This window comes from Pocillopora damicornis, chromosome 13, assembly GCF_964200805.1.
Source record: "Pocillopora damicornis chromosome 13, jaPocDami1.2, whole genome shotgun sequence".
Classification (NCBI taxonomy): domain Eukaryota; kingdom Metazoa; phylum Cnidaria; class Anthozoa; order Scleractinia; family Pocilloporidae; genus Pocillopora; species Pocillopora damicornis.
Window position 1 is genome coordinate 9,409,824 of NC_142682.1, and position 19,670 is coordinate 9,429,493.

General features: G+C 37.2%; 2 protein-coding genes across 3 annotated transcripts in view; both read right to left on the bottom strand.

Annotated features, from left to right (window-relative positions):
• The window catches only part of LOC113673605 (uncharacterized), a 57,911-nt gene extending 47,056 nt beyond the window's left edge, over positions 1-10,855 (bottom strand). For both annotated transcript variants that reach the window (XR_016182518.1, XM_089192263.1), the window contains exons 1-13: positions 10,717-10,855; positions 10,138-10,240; positions 9,137-9,212; positions 7,167-7,304; positions 4,784-4,933; positions 4,386-4,508; positions 3,604-3,753; positions 3,157-3,279; positions 2,811-2,933; positions 2,565-2,714; positions 1,913-2,062; positions 1,054-1,176; positions 438-560 (exon numbers count right to left, since the gene is read on the bottom strand). Coding sequence is in view for 1 of the 2 variants with exons in the window: in XM_089192263.1 (XP_089048389.1) it covers positions 438-560; positions 1,054-1,176; positions 1,913-2,062; positions 2,565-2,714; positions 2,811-2,933; positions 3,157-3,279; positions 3,604-3,753; positions 4,386-4,508; positions 4,784-4,933; positions 7,167-7,302 (1,351 nt within the window). In the remaining variant the exon portion in view is untranslated. The remainder of the gene's footprint in view (positions 1-437; positions 561-1,053; positions 1,177-1,912; positions 2,063-2,564; positions 2,715-2,810; positions 2,934-3,156; positions 3,280-3,603; positions 3,754-4,385; positions 4,509-4,783; positions 4,934-7,166; positions 7,305-9,136; positions 9,213-10,137; positions 10,241-10,716) is intronic.
• On the bottom strand, positions 10,717-19,130 carry LOC149035392 (uncharacterized). Its single transcript, XM_089192264.1, has 12 exons — positions 19,086-19,130; positions 16,739-16,850; positions 16,198-16,367; positions 16,091-16,105; positions 15,669-15,873; positions 14,289-14,630; positions 13,984-14,112; positions 13,352-13,474; positions 12,726-12,860; positions 12,529-12,651; positions 11,646-11,768; positions 10,717-11,344 (listed from the first exon to the last, which is right to left on the bottom strand). The coding sequence occupies exons 2-12, from the start codon at positions 16,779-16,781 to the stop codon at positions 11,160-11,162; spliced, it is 1,593 nt and encodes a 530-aa protein (XP_089048390.1). The 5' UTR covers positions 16,782-16,850; positions 19,086-19,130; the 3' UTR covers positions 10,717-11,159.
• Positions 19,131-19,670: the final 540 nt, after the last annotated feature.

Sequence of the window (19,670 nt, forward strand, 5' to 3'; positions counted from 1 at the left end):
GGTCCACCAAAACTTGAAATTTTTTCTGCTGTGAGATTTAAATCAGGGCCGTAGCCAGACTTCAGAACAAGACGAGGCAAGTTTCGAGCACCGAAGGCGCGAGCCGCCAGTGGGCTTACGGGGGCATGCCCCCCGCCCCGCCCCCCCCGAATATTTTAAAATATAAAGGCTCAGAAATGCTCTTTTAAGCATTTTCCGTGGCATTTTTCTTCAGAAAAGTCAATCTTTGGCCAAAATCAAGGCGAGGCAATTGCCTCGTCTTTCCTCATGCTAGCTACGGCCCTGTAAATCTAAAAATTGTAATTATTTAAAAATAAGTAGCCGCTGGGTTGTCTGTTATCTATTTACCAGTAGACAGCATTAAAGAGGTGAAGCTCTCGTTGATAGAAAACTAAGCGATAATAAAATGTCTCTCTGATAACGACCGTTAACTTTACCTTCACAGATCACTCCATCTCCCGAGTAGCCCAAATGACACGCGCAGTAAAATGATCCTTTTGTGTTGGTGCATTTGGCGTCAGCGTGACATTCGTGTGCTCCAGACGTGCATTCATCGATATCTATGAGGGCAAAGTCTAAATTAATTTCATGTTTTCTGCTTTTTACACGTTTCTAAGAAGTCTAATAATAGTGTTTCGTACAGAAGTATGGGTGATAAATTAAATCTACATTGCAATTTTGAGTTTACTTTAAATTTTATTTTCGGTAAAAATTGTAGCGTTGTAAGGTATAACGTCGTGTTATTTGTATTAAAGCAGAATTGTAATATAACGTTGTAATTCAATGTGTCTCTGTTAAGTAATTTACCATATTCAAGTATGAAATATGGCTCAATAAACTCCTTTCCTAGGTTTTAATAGGATCAACCCAGTTTGATTACTCTAATTTGCCTTCCTAACTGTTTCGCTTTTCTATTTCGTAATTTGAAAAAAATTAAATTTAGTTATGGTTGCCCGAAAAAATGTTCATCAGGTGTTGCTCGACCACTGAATACCATTGCAATGTGTAAACTTTACAGAACATGTAAAAACAGCTTTCTTGATCAAGCATTACCTTGACACGAAACACCATGTCCAGAGTATCCCGTATGACAAGTGCAGTTGAATGATCCTTTCGAGTTGGTACAATTAGCATTCAGGTGGCAGTTATCTACTTCAGTAGCACATTCATCTATATCTGATATGCAACAAAATCAAAATTCCAGTTTAAAAAAATGACAACATACTATGCAATGAGTTAATTCCTCTATTCAGCTGTGGTTAGCTGTTCATGAAGATTTTGAAAATTCAAGTAAGTCAATGACTTTTAGGGAGAAATTTCTCCTATGGTCTAACCAGTGTTTTGGGGAAAGAAAAAAAGTGGCACTATATGCACACCATAGAATAGTTTAAAAAATAAGCCCGAACATGTTTGAAACAAACTAAAACCACTATGCCAATTTAAGATCGCTATCTATTATATCTAATAATGACCTTGGCAAACAAAAATATAGTTGAAGATCTGGAAGGTTAATGCAACTAAGCATGCTATGTTCACTCCCTATTTCTTGATAAGTAAGCCGAGTATCTATTTCTTTGAAATCCATGCAAATTGCATCAGGAGCTCTGTGATGCAATTTGTTATCAATTAATGCAGTTTACTCGTATCAAACAGAGGATACGAGATATGGATCAGGAGTTCCAGGATCTGCTCCTCCTCTATAGTTCTCATGTGGGAAAAATTTCCGTTGACAGGATGCCATTCTTACTCTGCCCATCTGACGGTCAATCAAACCAGATGGCATTTGAAATCCTGTATACGTGAAAATACGGTTCAAACAGTTTAGCCTATGACGCTTGCTTGGGTAGGACCGACGTGAATAGATTGATTTTGTTGGTGACATTAATGGCATGATGACACATCCTTTACCTACCTACACAAGTTAATCCATTACCAGAATAACCATTAAGACACGTGCAGTAGAAGGATCCTTTTGTGTTGGTACAGTTTGCATCATCGTGACAATTATGAGTCAAATAAGCATGCTGGCTAGAGTTCAGATTAGGAAAACACTCATCCACATCTAAATAGGGAAAACGTATTTATTTTATTATGAACTCTCTATTCTGTGTAAGTTATCATTAGATTCAAATGATTATATGAACTACAATTCTTCGTTTGAATTACTTTCCCTGTTGCTATTAGCGTCATTTTTGCTCATTTCAGTTTTGGACCGTGACATGCCATGATATTATAGTCGAACTCAAACTGGTGGACCGTCTGTAGCGAGATGTCTCCAACAGAAATTAAGCCGACGGTGTTACTTGATCCTTATTTTATGACCTGTTGCCGTGTGTTTACGAATGACGACGAACTAAGCGGTCAATCATATGTGCCACTTTCAGCGAGAGACTGCTACACATCCATAGGTTCTATTGCATAACTACGAGTAAGAGTGCTGTTCAGAAAATTTTTTTATTACTCAGCTACCGATTGGTGAAGAGGAAATCAACAAGGCCCAAGACAGAAGTGATCTGATGTTTTCTTTTACGAAGAAACACATTTCATCGTTGATGTTTACTTACCTTCACAAATTACACCGTTTCCGGAGAAGCCGCGATGACACGTGCAATAAAAGGATCCTTTGGTATTTGTGCAATTTGCATCTTCATGGCAATTATGACGATAATTGCTGTGATGAGGCGCCAGACTTTCAGACTGACATTCTTTTATATCTGAGAGTAAAGTTTATTATAAAAATCTTCCATAAAGGATATAGGAAATCGAGGGTTTCCAATCTTTTAGTACTAAATTGATAACATTCAGCCTACCTTGGCAGGTAACTCCATCACCAGAATATCCCGTATGACAGGTGCAATAGTATGAACCTTTAGTGTTGGTACAGTTGGCGTCAGCATGACAGTTGTGTCTTCCAGTTACACACTCATCGATATCTAATAAGATAAGATTACTCGTCAAGCGACGGAAAAACTCAACTTTTACATAGTTATAATGGTCCCAGTAACGCACTTGACAGAAGGGTTCTAATTGTCAATTTGAGTGTATCGTTTTGGCATAAAGTTTCGATGAAGGGAATGAAGGTTTTGAAAAGGACAGAACCTAGTTATAAGTGGTGCAACGATCACTAAGCGACATAATAAACTCATGTATTATCACCTGAACAGGAAACTCCATCTCCAGAATATCCTGAGTGACAAGTGCAATGAAAAGATCCTTCGGTGTTGGTGCAGTTGGCAATAGGATGACAGTTGTGTTTTCCATTTGAGCACTCATTGATATCTAAAGAATGAATTATTTATACCTTTACTCAGTTGAAAGTTTCACACTCAACGCAGCTTATTTTTGACACCCGTAGGTGTTTAAAGGACCCTCTTACTGGCCACTTTTTTTAGATAATGTCCTTAAAAATATTAGCGCCTAACAACAGATCATTCTGTAGGTAAACAGAGAAATATTTTCCTATCGAGAGATCGCACCGAGACATCCATATCAAACATCATGACACAATTCCATTATCAGGGACCGTGAACCCAAAGGCAATCCCAACCCATATTTCAATCCACAAATAAAAGTGCGTGCTAATTCATCTATGACTTTCCTCACCATCACAGTATAATCCATTTCCAGAAAATCCGTTTAGACATGCGCAGAGGTAAGATCCCTCAGTGTTTGTACAATTAGCATCATCGTGACAAATGTGGCCAAAGTCTTGGTTCTCAGCTGACAACCCGGGTCGGTTGCACTCGTTAATGTCTTTGGAAAAACGTAATTTAAACATTATGGGAGGAAAATAAACGTGCTCTTGATAGAATGGAATTCTTTTTTGTTTTGTTTTGTTTTTTTAAACTAGGAACACAAATGGATGTTTAAGTACATCGTAGTGAGTGGGGCAATAAAGCAAGAAAGCAAATAGTAGAAATTAATCGAGAGGTTTCGATTTCTAACACAAGCCTGCCATTGATTAGTGGGTAGTTATCAAACAAAAGCAGATTTCCGTTTGCTGTCCTAAGGAACAGAATTAAACTTATTACTCCGATAATTCGGTTACATTTGCTAGAAATGCACGAAAGCTGGTAAGGTTCTGTCAATTTTGTAACTGAGAACTCCAAATTCAGATGTCCGTATTTTAGCATAATATACGAGATCTATCTATTTAGGCATAAGTAGCCTATTTTCCTTTTATTTGTTTTCCTGTCTCTTTTCCTTTAATATGATAATATACAGTACCTTCCAATCATCGTTTAAATAAACATTTGTTCCATCGTTTTAGCTTACAATCCATTACTTTCTACATGAAAATACATAACAAATGTTAAACTATTCAACTAGAAAATAACTTAAATTTTCTCTTTCTTTCAATGACTATTTCTATCCCTATGTCTTACCGACACATGCGACTCCATCACCAGAGTATCCCGAAGGACACGTGCAGTGAAATGATCCTTTTGTGTTGGTACAGTTGGCGGTAACACGACAGTTATGTCTATCAGTTGAACACTCATCGAGATCTAACAAATGAATAATATTAGATTACAGTGCGGTAATGTAAAAGTCATCTTCTGGGTTGGTATTTCACGTACCCCTTATGAGACAAGAACTGAACAAACGTCCATAAAAAGAGCATGAAAAAATACCTAGAAATTCATGATAGCAAAAGCGACGACGTTCAACCAGAAGAAAATAGTGCAGGCTACCTTTTTTCATAATTTTTTTTACATTGAGCAAATGTGTCCAGAAATAAAGCCTGCTTTATTTGAGTCCACTTAATTTAAAGGTGTCTCACCATCGCAGTGCAATCCATTTCCAGAATATCCGTCCAGACAGGTGCAAAAGTAAGATCCCTTAGTGTTTGAACAGTTAGCATCATCATGACAAACATGGCCCAGTTGCTGATGTTCAGTTGACAACCCGAGTCGGTCGCACTCGTTGATATCTTGATGAAGAAAATAAGAAGTCAAGGTGTTTTCCTAGCTAGCTTTGTCATGTATAAACACACATACAAGGCAAAACGGTTTATATCATACGGGGCGACCTAACTGACTGTAGCCAAAACGAGTCTGGCGGTCTTTTTAGTTTTAAGCCACTCAAACTTTTATCGCATAAAATAATCACAAAATGTACGATTTAAAGATTGTTAATTATTACCTCAACTGTTCGTTATTAAAACTGCATCCAAAACTATGAGAATTTAACGATTATTCCCTTCAGGCTCAGTGAAATATTCTTGAATATTCGCCTCGAATTCGTTTTGGGGATTATCAACTATATTCTCTGATCCTGAATCGAATATTTTGTTTAGTATATTTTTAACAGGTGAGTATTACAGCAAAGACTCGTCACACATCGAAGAACAGAGACATGGACTTTGTTGCGTTGACCAAATGGTCAATCTATAGCTGCACATGATTGAAGCAAAAAACCGAATGAACGAGGGAAAATGTGGTGCTAAAATGTCTAAAAAGAAGTAAGTTGCGGCTGGTTCAGTCAAAAACTTTAAACGCCATTGTTTTCGTCGACAGTGAACGTAAACGAGCAATTTGTAAATTTGCGATACCAAAATATCCCGATTTGTCTTAGGACGATGACGCCATTGTTTGTTCAATGCCTACGGAAACTTTCCACCACATGGTTTAAATCGTGCTCAGCAGGTTTCAAGAGAGAATTGTTCGGTGTTACAACTTTTGTTTGGGTATCCTTGGGTATCCTTGGGTATGTAGCCCAAAAGAGTAGAAGTAGAAAATTAGGATGAGGGGTAAGGAGAGGTGACTTATTGGCTAAACAAAGGGTCGCGCTGATTTCACAGTTTAGGCTGTTAAGACCACTCTCTTTTACGTCTACTCTAATTTGTTCAGGAAAAAGGAATAGATGCTGCAGAATTCAAACAGGAGGATAACAAATCAATCGCAAACATTGATCTCTTGAGGAGTGCACTGCAGGAAAAGTAGTCATGAATGTTGTGAACCGAAAGAGATGTTTCGGGACCCTCTTTGCTTTTGATGACATTTGTTTAAATGCCTGAGTGTCGCTTACAGTAGCTTTTATACTTGTATCGTTTTTGTGCTTATGATAGCCTTGATTTTATATGTTTCTATATTATTTTTGGACGGACAAGACTGTAATGTGTAAAACGGTTTTTCAGATAAGGAACTGAAGATCGCTGCTTTCTTTGTCATCTTTTGCTTCGTAGTTTCCAACATATTGTCCCCGAGTTGTCTTTGTTCATATCAAATTTTTGTTGTGAGAGAGAACTTCGCGGAGCTAAAGTTTGAATTTAGATGGCTAAAATACAGCTTCAGGACGTAATCTAACCTTCTCCTTAAAGAGGCCAGCTGTGTGAGCATGGTTTGGAAATTTGGAAAATTTGGAAATTAATGCAGAGAACATTTTTCATCAGCTGTTTCCATGAGGCAAATCATCGAGTTCTTTAGTCAATGTTTACTTTCCCATCCTCTTTTACAGAAGAAGTTGGAGAGGAAGAACCAGATAGTGGTGATTGTTGACATCAGTTAACTCACCATTGTCATCTTGATAGTTTCACTAGTTATTGGAGTTTCATAATTTTTCATTCATCGCAAATGGAAATTTTATTGTGGTGTGGTGATGACTTGAGTTGACGGTCGAGAGTAGCTGACAATGACAACTAGCTAGCTAGCCGTCTTTTCTCCTTACGGAGAGGTAAAGCTTTCGTTAACTTTCGTTTACCTTCGCGCTTCGAATTTTGAAGTGAATTCGTTTAGTTGTTGAAACCATACTGTAAATAAAGAAAGCACTAATCATTTTTTTCTACAATTGTTTTGAGAACCCGTATCGAGATAAGCAACCAGTTTTTTCACTAGAATTTGACAGATTTATTTCGTTAACTCCGCGAAAACCTCTAGTTCTAACTTTGAAAAGTGTTGCGCCCACCTTAGTGGCATTTTTTGTACTCTGAAGAATCTCGTATTATTCTATCGCGTTTATCATTTCCTTGGTAACATTGACTAAACGCGAGCCAGCCATTTTGAAATTCAGCACCCCCGCTATGGTCTCCTCACGCGAAGTGATTATGGCGAGATATGAAGCAATGTGCAACCTATCTGAGCAAGAGAATCTCTGTTATGACCTGGGTAATTATACTAAAGCTTGCTGGTTCGTTTTTTGGCGTTATTCCCTGACTAAGAGCTTACCAACACAAATAACTCCATCACCAGAGTATCCCGTATGACACGTGCATTGAAATGATCCCTTAGTGTTGGTACAGTTGGCGTAATCATGACAGTTGTTTCCAAAAGGAACGTCACCTACAGATTCACACTCATCCATATCTAAAAATAAACAGCGTCAAATTTCAACAGTAAAGTTTAAAAGGTTCTCCAGTTTCATTTAAGGATAACAAACAGAAGGATGCGAACCAGGGTTGCCGCTAACACCACCTGCCGGCGATAGTCCAAACGAAAAAATCTGAATATGTGCCTGACCAACCTTAGTATTAGTGCAACTATCACGAATACTAAATATAGCTGAAATAAAACGCTGTTTTAAGCACTTGTCCATTGTGATCACCATTTTGTAAACAGGAAACTCGGTTGGTACAAAATCACAGCTTTGCCAATGACTGTGAACAAAATGTCATTACTAGGCCGGGTCTTCCGTTTCACACAAAGCACCTTCTATGAAGAGCCATCTGTAAACCGCATAACTTAAAATTTCTGCCGACAGCCTAATCTCTTAGCGACAACCCCGCCTTAAGGAGAAACGAGAGAATAACCAAAATGGTTCTTGCATCTTAAATTTTAGATTGTAAAGTGAATTTCATCATTCGTAGATAGAATGCAGTAAAAGTTTAACTTATCTAAGACCGTTCTCAAACATAATTATCAATGTTAAGTCATCAGTCACGATTGTAGCAAATCACAAGTACTGATGGTGGTATTTTTGGATTGATCTTAGAGCAACCAACAAAGGCCTCAGGAATTTCTAATCTAGAAGCGGCTCGATTTCGCGGCTTTTAATTCGTTAAAATGCAGCGAATTCAGGTCCTCAAGAGTTCAGAATTGTTTTCTAAAATGGGGGAAAAAAACAGTAACGGCTATAATTTGTCACCAACCCATTTTCCGAAAAAAAAAGCACTCAAAAACTGTGCTGCACCTGCAAACTTTCCGTACGCGTCGGTTGAATATTGTTGAGGAAGACTTATACTCTAACCACAAAGATAGCGTTTTCCTTGTCCAAAATTAATTTTCTTAAGCAGCAAATTAAGGTTTTTGTTTTGTATTTTACCAATCCTCCCAAATTTTCCTTATAGCAGTTTCCGCTGGGATTCTTAATATTATTTCAGTCTTTAATCCACTTATTGTCATTCTAATCGGTTGTTTAATTCCTTGCGCGCGCTTTGATTGGTTTGTCGCACTTTTTGACAAGTTTAATGAGAATCAGTGACTTAATCCCGAACAGACACTAAATTCATTGTCCTCTAGTTAAATCACAAGCACAGTTGTGTCATAAAAGCAGTAGTCCACATTTTCCCGGTTTTAAAACAAAAATTTTTTAAATCACTCACCTTACAGCTTGTGTTTTACTAGCCTTTCTCGCGTGGGAAAATGTGTTCTACCGCTTGATTAAATTCCTTTGCATTTACTATTGGGTACGTCATCAAATTTACCTTCGATTTTTGTGAAAATTGATCTAGGGCAAATCATGACCATCACTCACACTACAAGTAGTATACAGATACATTTTTCTTAAATTTAAGGCTGGTATCGCAGTATTTAGCATCATAATTGTTACAGTTAGCCATAGAACAGACATTTTAACGAAACACGTTGGGAGCATTAATATTAAGACAGCAATGGATCAGGGGTTACCACAAAGAACAGTGCACGAACGCAAATTAGACATTTAAATGATTAATTAGGGGCAGTATGACATGTGTTAGTAACGATAAGGATAACCAGCGCGAATGTAGAATCTCGCCAGTGCATGTGCAAAGGGGGAAATGTCCCTTTCCGTGCAATTGTTCTTGCACAATCAGTTTTGCAACCTTCCCTCGTGAATAAGAATTCGGTACAGCAAGAATTTTTCAGTTAGTCATCATGAAGCCACAATCAGAACCATTGAAACAATGAAAAAAAGAGTTATCGAGAACCTAAACAAGTACCTCCACGTCATGTGACATGAGTATAGTGCTGATTGTTCCATTACGTAGTGCTGCTAGACTTACGCCAATTGATTATCTAAGTGAAAGGAGATAACAAAAGATCAAGATCGACTATCATCGACCTTTAACGAGAAGGCTTATTGTTTTAAATCTTTCTCAAATCTAATCTGAGCTACGTAAAAAAAGTCGAGGATAAAGACAGCTAATTACATGTACCAGAGAATACAAATCTCAGGCCTGAAAATATATAATTAACTTGAGCCATGTATAATTCTTTACACATAAAACATTGAGAAAAATCCAAGGCCTTTAAATCGCTTTAACGAGACTTATACTTCAGAAAGCGTTACGACGCATACTACTATCCATGATTTTTAATGGTGGAGACGAAAATTAGTTGAGTTATATATATATATATATATATATATATATATATATATATATATATATATATATATATATAAACTACATATACTTTCCCTAAAAATGTTCTGCGTTTGTCATTGCCGCAAAGTTTAGATAGATTTAATGAACTAACCGGGGGTTCTGTTCTGTTGTGCCTCAGAACAAATTTTATGAAGTGTTTTTTTACATGCACCTATATTTTTAAAAGGTCAGTGTAGAGAATGGTAACGCACTCATAAACAGCAAGATGAAATTAACACGCATCGATATCGATGCTTGTTAAAGCAAGCGTTAGGTATTGTTAAAACCTTTCAGGAAGCGAAGCGACCTTCACCCTGCATGTTAGAAAGTAACCGCCAGGTTAGTACATTAGCAACGATTAACTGATTTTTAGGAATAAAAGTACAATTAACAGTTAAAAGCACATTATGTTAATTGCATTAGTTTCAGTTTGATTTACGATTACAATGAAAGGAGCGATGGACTCAATCTACATATGTGAGATTATTATTTTGGCTGAAATTCTATTTTGCAATAGGGATGCCTTGATTTCAGCCAGTCAGTAATAGTGCACTAACATCATATGTGATACCCACTTTTATACACGGACTCCACATAAGATGGTCGGGCAAAGACATACACGGTTAAGTCTCTCTGCCCATTCCGCTACCGATAATTTCTTGCTCTGTGATATATCTCCTAAAAAAAATAAAACCAACCTTCAGTTTTACTGATGACACAAACGTAAGAGTAAATGAGTTGCCCATGTTTTCTGGAAACTTATGATGATCTGGTTTACCAGGTACTGAAAATGATATCATTTACAAAATGCAGAAATTTGGTCTTTACGTGTTCCCATTTTTAAACCCTGCTGACTTGTCTCATCATTATGTCGATGGTAAATTACAACTGTATGCAGAAAAGGCTGGCTCACATAGCCTAAGGACTTTATTATGTCTTCTGCAGCGATAAGTGACCAGGATTATGGCAACTCAGCCTTCCCGAGCATGATATTTGGACGGCACTCATTTTCACTCCTAGGCCAAGAGGCACCATTTTACGACAGCCAGTGCTGAGACCCAATTTTTTAGTCCTCCCAAAGTGAATATAAATCATACTCCCAAGTGAGTATCAACTAACAGGAATAATAAATATGTGCATTTTATAGCAGTTACCTGAACAATATAGTAAACTTGTTCTGATCGCTTTCAGTACCGTTGACTTTGTTCATCATTGACTGTCGTGGTCGAGACGCTAAAGCGGCTTAGACATGTTTAAATACACTGAAAAACTTGCAAAAGGTTTGTTTTCAACAGTTAGCCACAGATTATGTTCTGAATTAAAAAATAATGCAAATTGACACAATGATAAATCCTCTTACCTTAATTGGTGCATTGAAGCTAGGTCCTGTTGAGAGGTAGTGTTACAATGCGTCTGTATCGCGAATGGTGGGACGATTTGGGTTATATGCGAGTAACTCCTGATCCATATTGTGTTCGCTGAATATGACATTACACACTTTTCGGTCAAATCCAGTACTTTGCAAGGCTCACGGTTTGCTTTGTAAAGCCCGATTTGTTTGGGGCAATGTCATATTACAACAAACATACTATTTGAATTAGGTTATTAAATCCATGCAGTATACTAAGTATTCGTATGATATCTTTTGATAACTCTTACCAGTACATGAAACTCCGTTCCCCGTGTATCCATTGTCACAAGTGCAATAGTATGATCCCTCAGTATTGTTACAGTGTCCATCTACATGACAGTCGTGAAGACTAAGGGAGCATTCGTCTATGTCTGAAATCAAACAGCACTACCTTCTTGAAAAGTACTTCGTCGATAATGAATATTACATTATAGTGAGCGAAAAATGCCCAAAAAAAATCAAGTTTGTCAAAAACCGGCATCTTAGGTAAGAGCAGGAGTGTCATGAAACCCACATAGTATTTGAGAACGAAACTAGCGAAGGACGAACCATTATACTCTTCTGTCTCTCAACTTGGAAGCTTTAACAAAGCAAATACCAACGATAAAGTTAGAGAAACGTGCAGTTTGGCGGCATGTAACCATCATTCGTAGTTATTACTCCTCAACAAACCTGCACAGTTGACGCCATCTCCACTATATCCTTGTTTACAAGTGCAGACATAAGATCCTCTGGTATTGGCACAAGTGGCCTTATTATGACAGTTGTCTGTATTTTCGGTGCATTCGTCGACGTCTTTATATAAAATATGAAAAGATAATTAGATGCATTAAAAAATGCACTCTATAAGTAATCTTGTTTGGGCAGCCTTTACATTTAGGCCGAGACCATTGATAACAAAACAAAAAAAAACTAAAAAAATAACCTGCTCTAAGACACGAACAAGGATCTCCTCAGATTGAGGTCATGATCATAAGTAATACTCAACTGCATATATGGTAATGCTCGTATAAGGTCATTGAGGTACGCCTGAAGAAACGCAATTATATATCACGAGAAAATACGGGGACAGAGGGGCACAATAAGAGAAGTGTCAAAAATGACGCTTTCCAAGGTATTCTCAGCGTTGCAAGCAGCGTAAGTCTGCTTCCCCAGACGTCCACACTGTGGATTCCTAACGCAGTTTATCTACGTAGCTTATCTTTTCCGAAGTTATTTGAATCAGAAAAAAAATCTCCTCGCTGTTCTCCAATAAGGAAGAGTAACTCACCGGCGATTAAGGCAATCTGCCCAGTTTATTTTCCAATTTGCGAGTTTATTTTCCTATTTTTAATTGGGAACCCCAATTCATGCAAAGGAAGCTGATAGCGGTCGTTTATTCACAGAAACGGATCGATGTCACTCTTTAAGCCGACTTCTTGGAAAAAAATACTTTCGTTCTTTAGGAATTTCTATAAATAACGTAAATGAAATTGACGTGTTCCGTGGCCTGGACTAAGAGTTTCTATCAATGTCCCCTGATTTTCTGTTGTATACATGCACACCCTGTTTCTACCTGAGCAAAGGACTCCATTGCCGGAATATCCCATTTGACATTCACACCGAAATGAGCCGTCTGTATTTATGCACACACCATCTGCATGGCAATTATGAGTGTCCACTCGACATTCGTCTATATCTGAAAGTGTTTAGAATTAGTTATTAAAATTTTATCTCTCATTCAAGGCACTTCTATTATTTACGACATGGTACCTGTGCACGTGACACCATCTCCTGTGTACACTGATATGCACGTACAAAGAAACGATCCATGTGTATTAGTACAGCTGGCATTCATATGACAGTTATGCTTGTAGGCCAATTCAGCATTTTTGCACTCATTGATATCTGAAAAACATACAGCACCGTTAGAAATTTGGTGATCAAAGCCTGTGGGCGGAGCAAAACACAGACAGTTGTTTGGATAAACTGCGAAAGCTCTGACTCTACAGTGGTAATTTCAAATGAAATTTGTAATCCACCCTTATATGCGGAAAACGCTAAATCTTTTTATGTAAGACCTAAAGTATATCGATTTAAACGAAGCTCAAGAGCCCAACCAACATCATTGGAAATAACACAATGTAGAAATGTTGTGCTACTCTGACTGTGGTGTGATAGTAGAATTAAAGCTGAGGTCATTAAGTAAGAAGAATAATGTCTCATTATAGGCGTAAACCACTAGTGATACATCCGAAATGGTGTACTCGAAGGGGAGAAAAGAAACGGACCTGGCAAATAGTTCTCAAAGATGAATAACTGTCGCCTTGTATTACTAAGTTCAGTTTGCTTTGGTAAGATGATGTATTTTCAATCAGGTATAAGAGAACTGCACTTACCAACGCAGTGAAGGCCATCTCCTAAAAAGCCAGGTTTACACCTGCACTCGAAGTGGGTGAGCGTGTTTATACAGAGCGCGTCCTCATGGCAGTTATCAAGGTTTAAGTCACACTCATTAAAATCTGTAAAATATCAGGAAAAGCACAATCAGATAAATGTATGTACAAAATGTAAACAGTGGATAGCATTGAAGGCGCACTCTGATGGCTATTCAAACTCCAAATGTACTTTTGCATCAGCCTCCGAGGAAGTCACCACCACTATTATTGACCTTCACCTCGGTCAATAATTCTTTGTCAGCTGTTTATTATAACCAAGATAAAATGACAGTTTTTTAATGAAATTTCTGAGTCAATTATTTAGAGGATCTTAAGTGTTTTATATGCGTGTATGGGCTCATTAAAACAGTAGAAATTTGAACTTTTTATGATTGTTTCAGATGAATCTGTCCGCTCTTACATGTAACTGATCATCCTTTCCCCTACGTCTTTCTCTGTAACACGCGCTTTATATACCACGGTATTTCAGTCCCTTCAAGGAACAAGCTACGTGTTTTCTACATCTTTCAATTTACCCTTTGTATAAAGCTGAATATTTCTAAGGATTGATTAATTTAATTGCGATTTTTTACCTTTGTACCACGTACAGGATTTACCGTCCCCAGTGTAACTAAGCATACAGGTACACTGATAGGAGCCTGGGGTGTTAACACAAGTGGCATTGGCATGGCAGGTACCGGAGTCAAGGCATTCGTTTTCGTCTATTAACAATAATGAGGATGACGGGTTTAGAGTTTTAAAAAAATTATTCTTTGTATGCACGACTTATTGTCAGATCACAGTTGCTATCCGTTCCGAGAAGCATTACCATTCCATTAATCAAGTTGTGCTTTTAAATACCTTGAATAAAAGACATTTCTCACAGTGATTATCTTACCCTCTGCTGACCATGTCATATGAAATCCTTCATACTCTTTGTCTCCGTCCGTTTCAAAGACGATCCTCATCGGTCCTTCTGTAAATATATCTGGAGGCAGCTTATTTGAGCAGAAAGTGCCTTTTTCTGGTGCGTCTGCGGTGTTTCCTTCCTGCACTTTTACCCAATCATATTCGCAATTTTCTTTTGTTTCCAACACAAATTTGTGAAATGTAAGCGTGATGTCATATCCAGAACCAAGGTCTATAATCCACTCGCATTTAACACCATTTGGATAGTTTTGCGGATGATTTGGGGACATAATGGTTCCATTGACCGTCGAAAAAGTCACTTTGCAAATACCTGGAGAAATATAGATATGTGCTTAAAAGAAGTCCAATGTTCGATTTAAAAGATATTTTTTAAAGAGTGGCCGGATTGCCTTGCACCTTCTTGACTCTATCCTTATCAACAAACTTGGACGAAACATGATTCCGCAGCGCTATCAACTGAGAACTTTATTGAGGCTAAAGATGTCTTTATTCGAGATTGAATGATTACGCGTCGCCATAGCATGATGGTTTTATAGTTTGACACATTTTGGTGCGCTCTCATTTATCCAAGTGTAAAGTTCAAGAGGTAATCAAAATAAGAATTCATGGCAATATCATCAACAAAGGCAGCGGAATCGAAATTCCTGAAACATGGAGGATTAACTAATAGTTATTTTACATAAACAGCAATGCTCATCTTCGTCGCCTGACTGGCAGTAATGTAGTCCAACCGTATCGATTCTCGATCTAATATTACAAGTAATTTCAGATCTTGACCCAAACGATTAAGCGTATGTTTATCTAAAACGAATCTTAATTTAACAAGGATTTTATTGATGCAATTAATGATCAAAACGCAGAGACCTAACATTTGCCTTTTATTCCATGGCGTAGAAAATGAAGCCAATCAGAGTACAGGAAAGCTTACTCCATTGTGTTACACTTTACCTTCACATTATATGCTGCAGTTTTATTCCAGATTTATCAAAGCGTTTGACCATTATATCTTTAATTATAATGTATTTCTTGTATTCTGTGACATAAATTTAATTAATTAAACTTTTGAAAGTCATCGAAAGAATGTTAAAATCGCTTTCAAGGCGTTCAAAGTCATTTGAAATGGGGGTGAGGGCAGCTTGAATTGATTTTGTTCCCCCGCTGTATTTCTGATGCATGGTTTGAAGTGGTTTTGCGATACTTGTTCTTGTATACTATGGAATGATGGCACGGTTTGTTCTCAGTATACATATTACATATTAAGAAAGCATATTGAGAAAATACAATTGTTTTAGAGAATATTCCATGGAATACCACTCGAAAGCGTGACATAACTAGAAAGTATTCCTACCTTGATGTCCTGCTACAAACCCTCGGTTCCCGTTCACGCTGTCTGTGTGCATATGCACAAGGAGTGAGTTACTCGAGGAAACAATAGTTGACTGATTAGATGGCAGTTGATTACTGCCACAAAGGCGCCTTATAACGTCAGTGCTTCCAAAGGAGCCTTCTATTACCGCAACATAGTCATTTGGACAATTTCCAGCTTCTTCAATCTGTTTAGTAATAAGAAATTGGAAACTTTTTTCCTCTTTTTTTTTCCTCGATTTTAATATGCACTTTGTGAAACACCTGCATTATTGTAGGAAAAGAATTGCTTCGGCAGTATTTCGACGTGATGATCTGGGGTAAAAGATTAAGTCACTTGGTAATGGAAATGCGTTTCAAATATCAGATGTAATCAGAGTTCAAGGTAGGGAAAAAAGATCTTACCGGAACGGCGTCCATCTACAAGAGAAGAGAAAAGAACGTTATAGCTTACAATACAACTTTCAGAAAGGTACATCAAATACATAGTTTGAAGCGATAACCGTTCTTACCGCAAAATCTCGAAAGTTTAATTCAATGCGATTTCCCTGTGACACTTGCACGAGCCAGTAACAGTCCATGTTTGGTTTGTAGGGTTGTGGATAGTCTTGAGGCTGAAATATACCTGTCCAGGTAGATATATTTTGGATGGCACATGTTTCTGCATCCGTAACAGCAAATACTGAAACAAAAGATATTGTTTTGATCACCCTCTCAATACACGAGGATTTAACATATGTGTTCCACCCTTATGAAGCTCTTCAATAAATACATATATAGCAAAGGCGCATGAGCTTAATTCTTTGGCTGTTGATTATAAAAATCAGTTCCTGGAAAGTCCTTCCTGTTGGTCAGACGAAATTCATATTGGAAGTACATTACGACTTTTTCCAAGCGGAGCTTTGCCGAGTGGTCTACTTGATTTTGTTTGGTACAACTTGTGTCGTACAGTCACCAAGTGATAGGGACTGTTCGACTACTTCCGCCGCGATCTCAATTTCTTCTCAGAATATGGCTCATGCACATATAACACACAATTAGGAACTTTTTTACCTGATATCAAGAACAGCGAACAAGACAGAATAAAGGATGTCATCTCAGCTGAAGTAAGAAGCGATCTGTTTTATGTTGATTATTTTTGTTTTGATCAAAGATCTAAATATCCCTGAAAAGAAAACAAGTCTGTTATCTCTCTCTACGAAAGCAAAGAAACATACCTCAGCAGTCCTTAAATTGTGTCTTTCTTTTTCATCTGAACAACATTATTTCAAAATCACCCGTATCACTATCATTTTAATCTATTTTCATATGAGCTTAAGTGTAGTCAGCTCAGGAGTTTCGTAAAACCACAAGGCAGGTGTTCTAAATACTTATATGTATTTATAACGTAACGTAGCTAGACACAACGCGGGCTCTGGTTAGTACAAATCTATAGTATATACTATTGTATCCTACCGTCCTGTAAAATGGCGCCACACGGGGCGAATTTCCAGATTTTAATTTGTTGAAGGCCTTTGATTCAGAAGAATCGAAGAGGACGCTTTGAAAGCAATAAACAACTACTAAGATTTTATTTTTCTAACATTGTCAAATTTTCTGTTTAAAATGCAGTTTTTTTTTTCTGGTTGCTTTGTTTAAACCCCTTACTTTTCGCTGCATGGTTATACTGGTTATAGTATATAGTAGTTATATCCACACTGCTCGCCGAGTAGGAAAAGTTGGCATGTTTTTGATTCAAGAAAAATGTAGCGACAAACTAACTGGATTCTCATTTGGATATTTATTACTGAAGGTCCTACTCACATGACAACAAAAACCACTTGGGAAATAAATGTGCACTCAAGATTTTAGGACAATTCCGTTTGCTGTCCACGATTTCAACTTTCATTTGATAGTTTTCGTCAAGTTTAGACGTTTTAGGCTCTTTCTGTAAATTTTAACGTGGACTCGATGAAAGCTTTAGTCTGAGCCAATTCTTTAGCTGAGGCAACAGAAACAAATCTGCTCAAAGGAAAATAGTGTACCGCGATTAGTGATGATTAATTTAATTTCATTAATTTCACCAGTTTAAAATCTAGAACCGACTTTTATTCCGCTAATAAAGTTAAAGTATTAAAACTGCTTCCGTGGCTTGCAAACTTCAAAAACTTTCCGCAAAGATTATCAGATCGCAATCGCAATGGTGGGCCAATTCTGGCCATAAAATGGCGTCTTCTTTGTCCAAATTGAAGAATTCTTCATCTTGCACATCGCTATTTTCCGTTAGTTTTCTTTCAAGTTTCTCTGACCATTACTTTCATTTAGCCGTAAATAAATTGCAACTTCGTTCTTCTGTTCATTTGGATTCCGGCACTTTGATTGGTTATTACACTTTTTGACGGGTTTCATGAGAATCAGCGACTTGATCACTAAATATGATTAGATTTATCATTCTCTCTGACAAACTTCATTCGTATTTACGCCCTAAAAGCAATAAACGACACTTTCTATCGATTTGACCGCAATTAAACCACTGCACCTCGTGTTCTTCCAACATCCTGCGCGGTTTATTGGCCGGTAAACTGTTGGTTTATTGTTTCAATAACTTCCGACGCCTAAGCATATCCCCTATAAATAATTAATACCGGTTTTAAAAATAATTTATAGCAAAAAAAACAACCCATTGTTTTCAAATACGTATAGAATTTTTTTTGCGGATGTTGAAGCATAGGATATTCCGAATTCTGAAATTTTATCTGTATTTATTCTGCATAGCAGAGGGCTTTCTATTAGGGAGACCAAGAAAGAGCTCCACAGCTTGTTTTTGCGATTCCGCCTGGTTCACTTTCACGTAACCCTAAAAATCACTCTACGCAACCCGACAGTGATCTGAAATTTCATATTCCAAAAATTTTAAACGTTTTCCGTTTCAATAAACGCTAATTTGTTTTTGTAGATATCTTTCTTAACTCAGAGCATGGTTTAAGGCGGTTGATTAATATAAACTGACTTCCTCAACATCTGTTCTCCTCGTACATGGGTGTCCTCCTATACAAGATATTCCAAAATTTGCGTCTGTGAAAACCTGGAAATTTTTGAAATGGTTTGATTTTATCAACTCATCCAGGCATATAGGAGCATTGTTCTACGAGTCAAGTACTTTAGTGCGTACTATTGCGTGCAAATTGTCTATTTGTTTACTTCCTCTATCCCTATCACTTCTCTATCCTTATGGAATTTCTTACAGCACATTTAAATAAGTTAAATCTAAGTCCAATTTCAGGGAGAAATGGCTCAAAAAACAAAGCCACGGTTTCTCTCGGGCCTAAAATCGGTGATAGTGATGGTAAATTAAATACCCTTACTTTGTACTCTCCTTAGAAAACATTTGTAGTCATCAAATTAAAGAAAAATTGCAAACCTTTCCTCATCGAATACGATCCTTAGAAGAGGCCTTATTCTGTCCGGCAGATGTTACAAAGATAAAATATTTATACAGTAAATCAACCAATTATTTTAAAGTAGTAATTAGGGCGACGGGATCGAATAAATATTGTATCATCTTTACACTTAAAATTTAATATTTTATGACTAACTAAACAAAAGCAGTAAAACACACCAAACGCATCTCTTTCTCTTCAGAAATATCAGTTGCATGAGTTTCACTGTATCCAGTGATCTGAGTGTTTTTTTTTTCATGTTAGAAGGAAGGCTTGCTGCTTATCCAATATTAAATGACATTCGCTACATGGCTTTTAGATAAGAAACTATATCGAAGGCAACAATTGTTAAGATATTCCCGAACAAACAATTCAAAACATCTTATAACATTTTTATTTATTCAACACAGAGCAGAACAGTTTCCGCTACATATATACTCAATCAGTTGAACAAAATAACCACCAATAATACATGGTTTGCTCTTGAAGATTTAATTACTCCTGCGTTTTCCACGAACGGATTCATTTTCGATTAAAACTTTACAATGGTCATAAAAAGGAATTTA

Coding starts and splice junctions, on each gene's coding strand:
- LOC149035392 (XM_089192264.1), bottom strand. CDS start 16,781: ATGACATCCTTTATTCTGTCTTGTTCGCTGTTCTTGATATCAG. Junction 12,861..13,351: donor AGATGGCCTTCACTGCGTTG/GTAAGTGCAGTT, acceptor TATGTTTTTCAG/ATATCAATGAGTGCAAAAAT. Junction 12,652..12,725: donor AGATGGTGTCACGTGCACAG/GTACCATGTCGT, acceptor AAACACTTTCAG/ATATAGACGAATGTCGAGTG.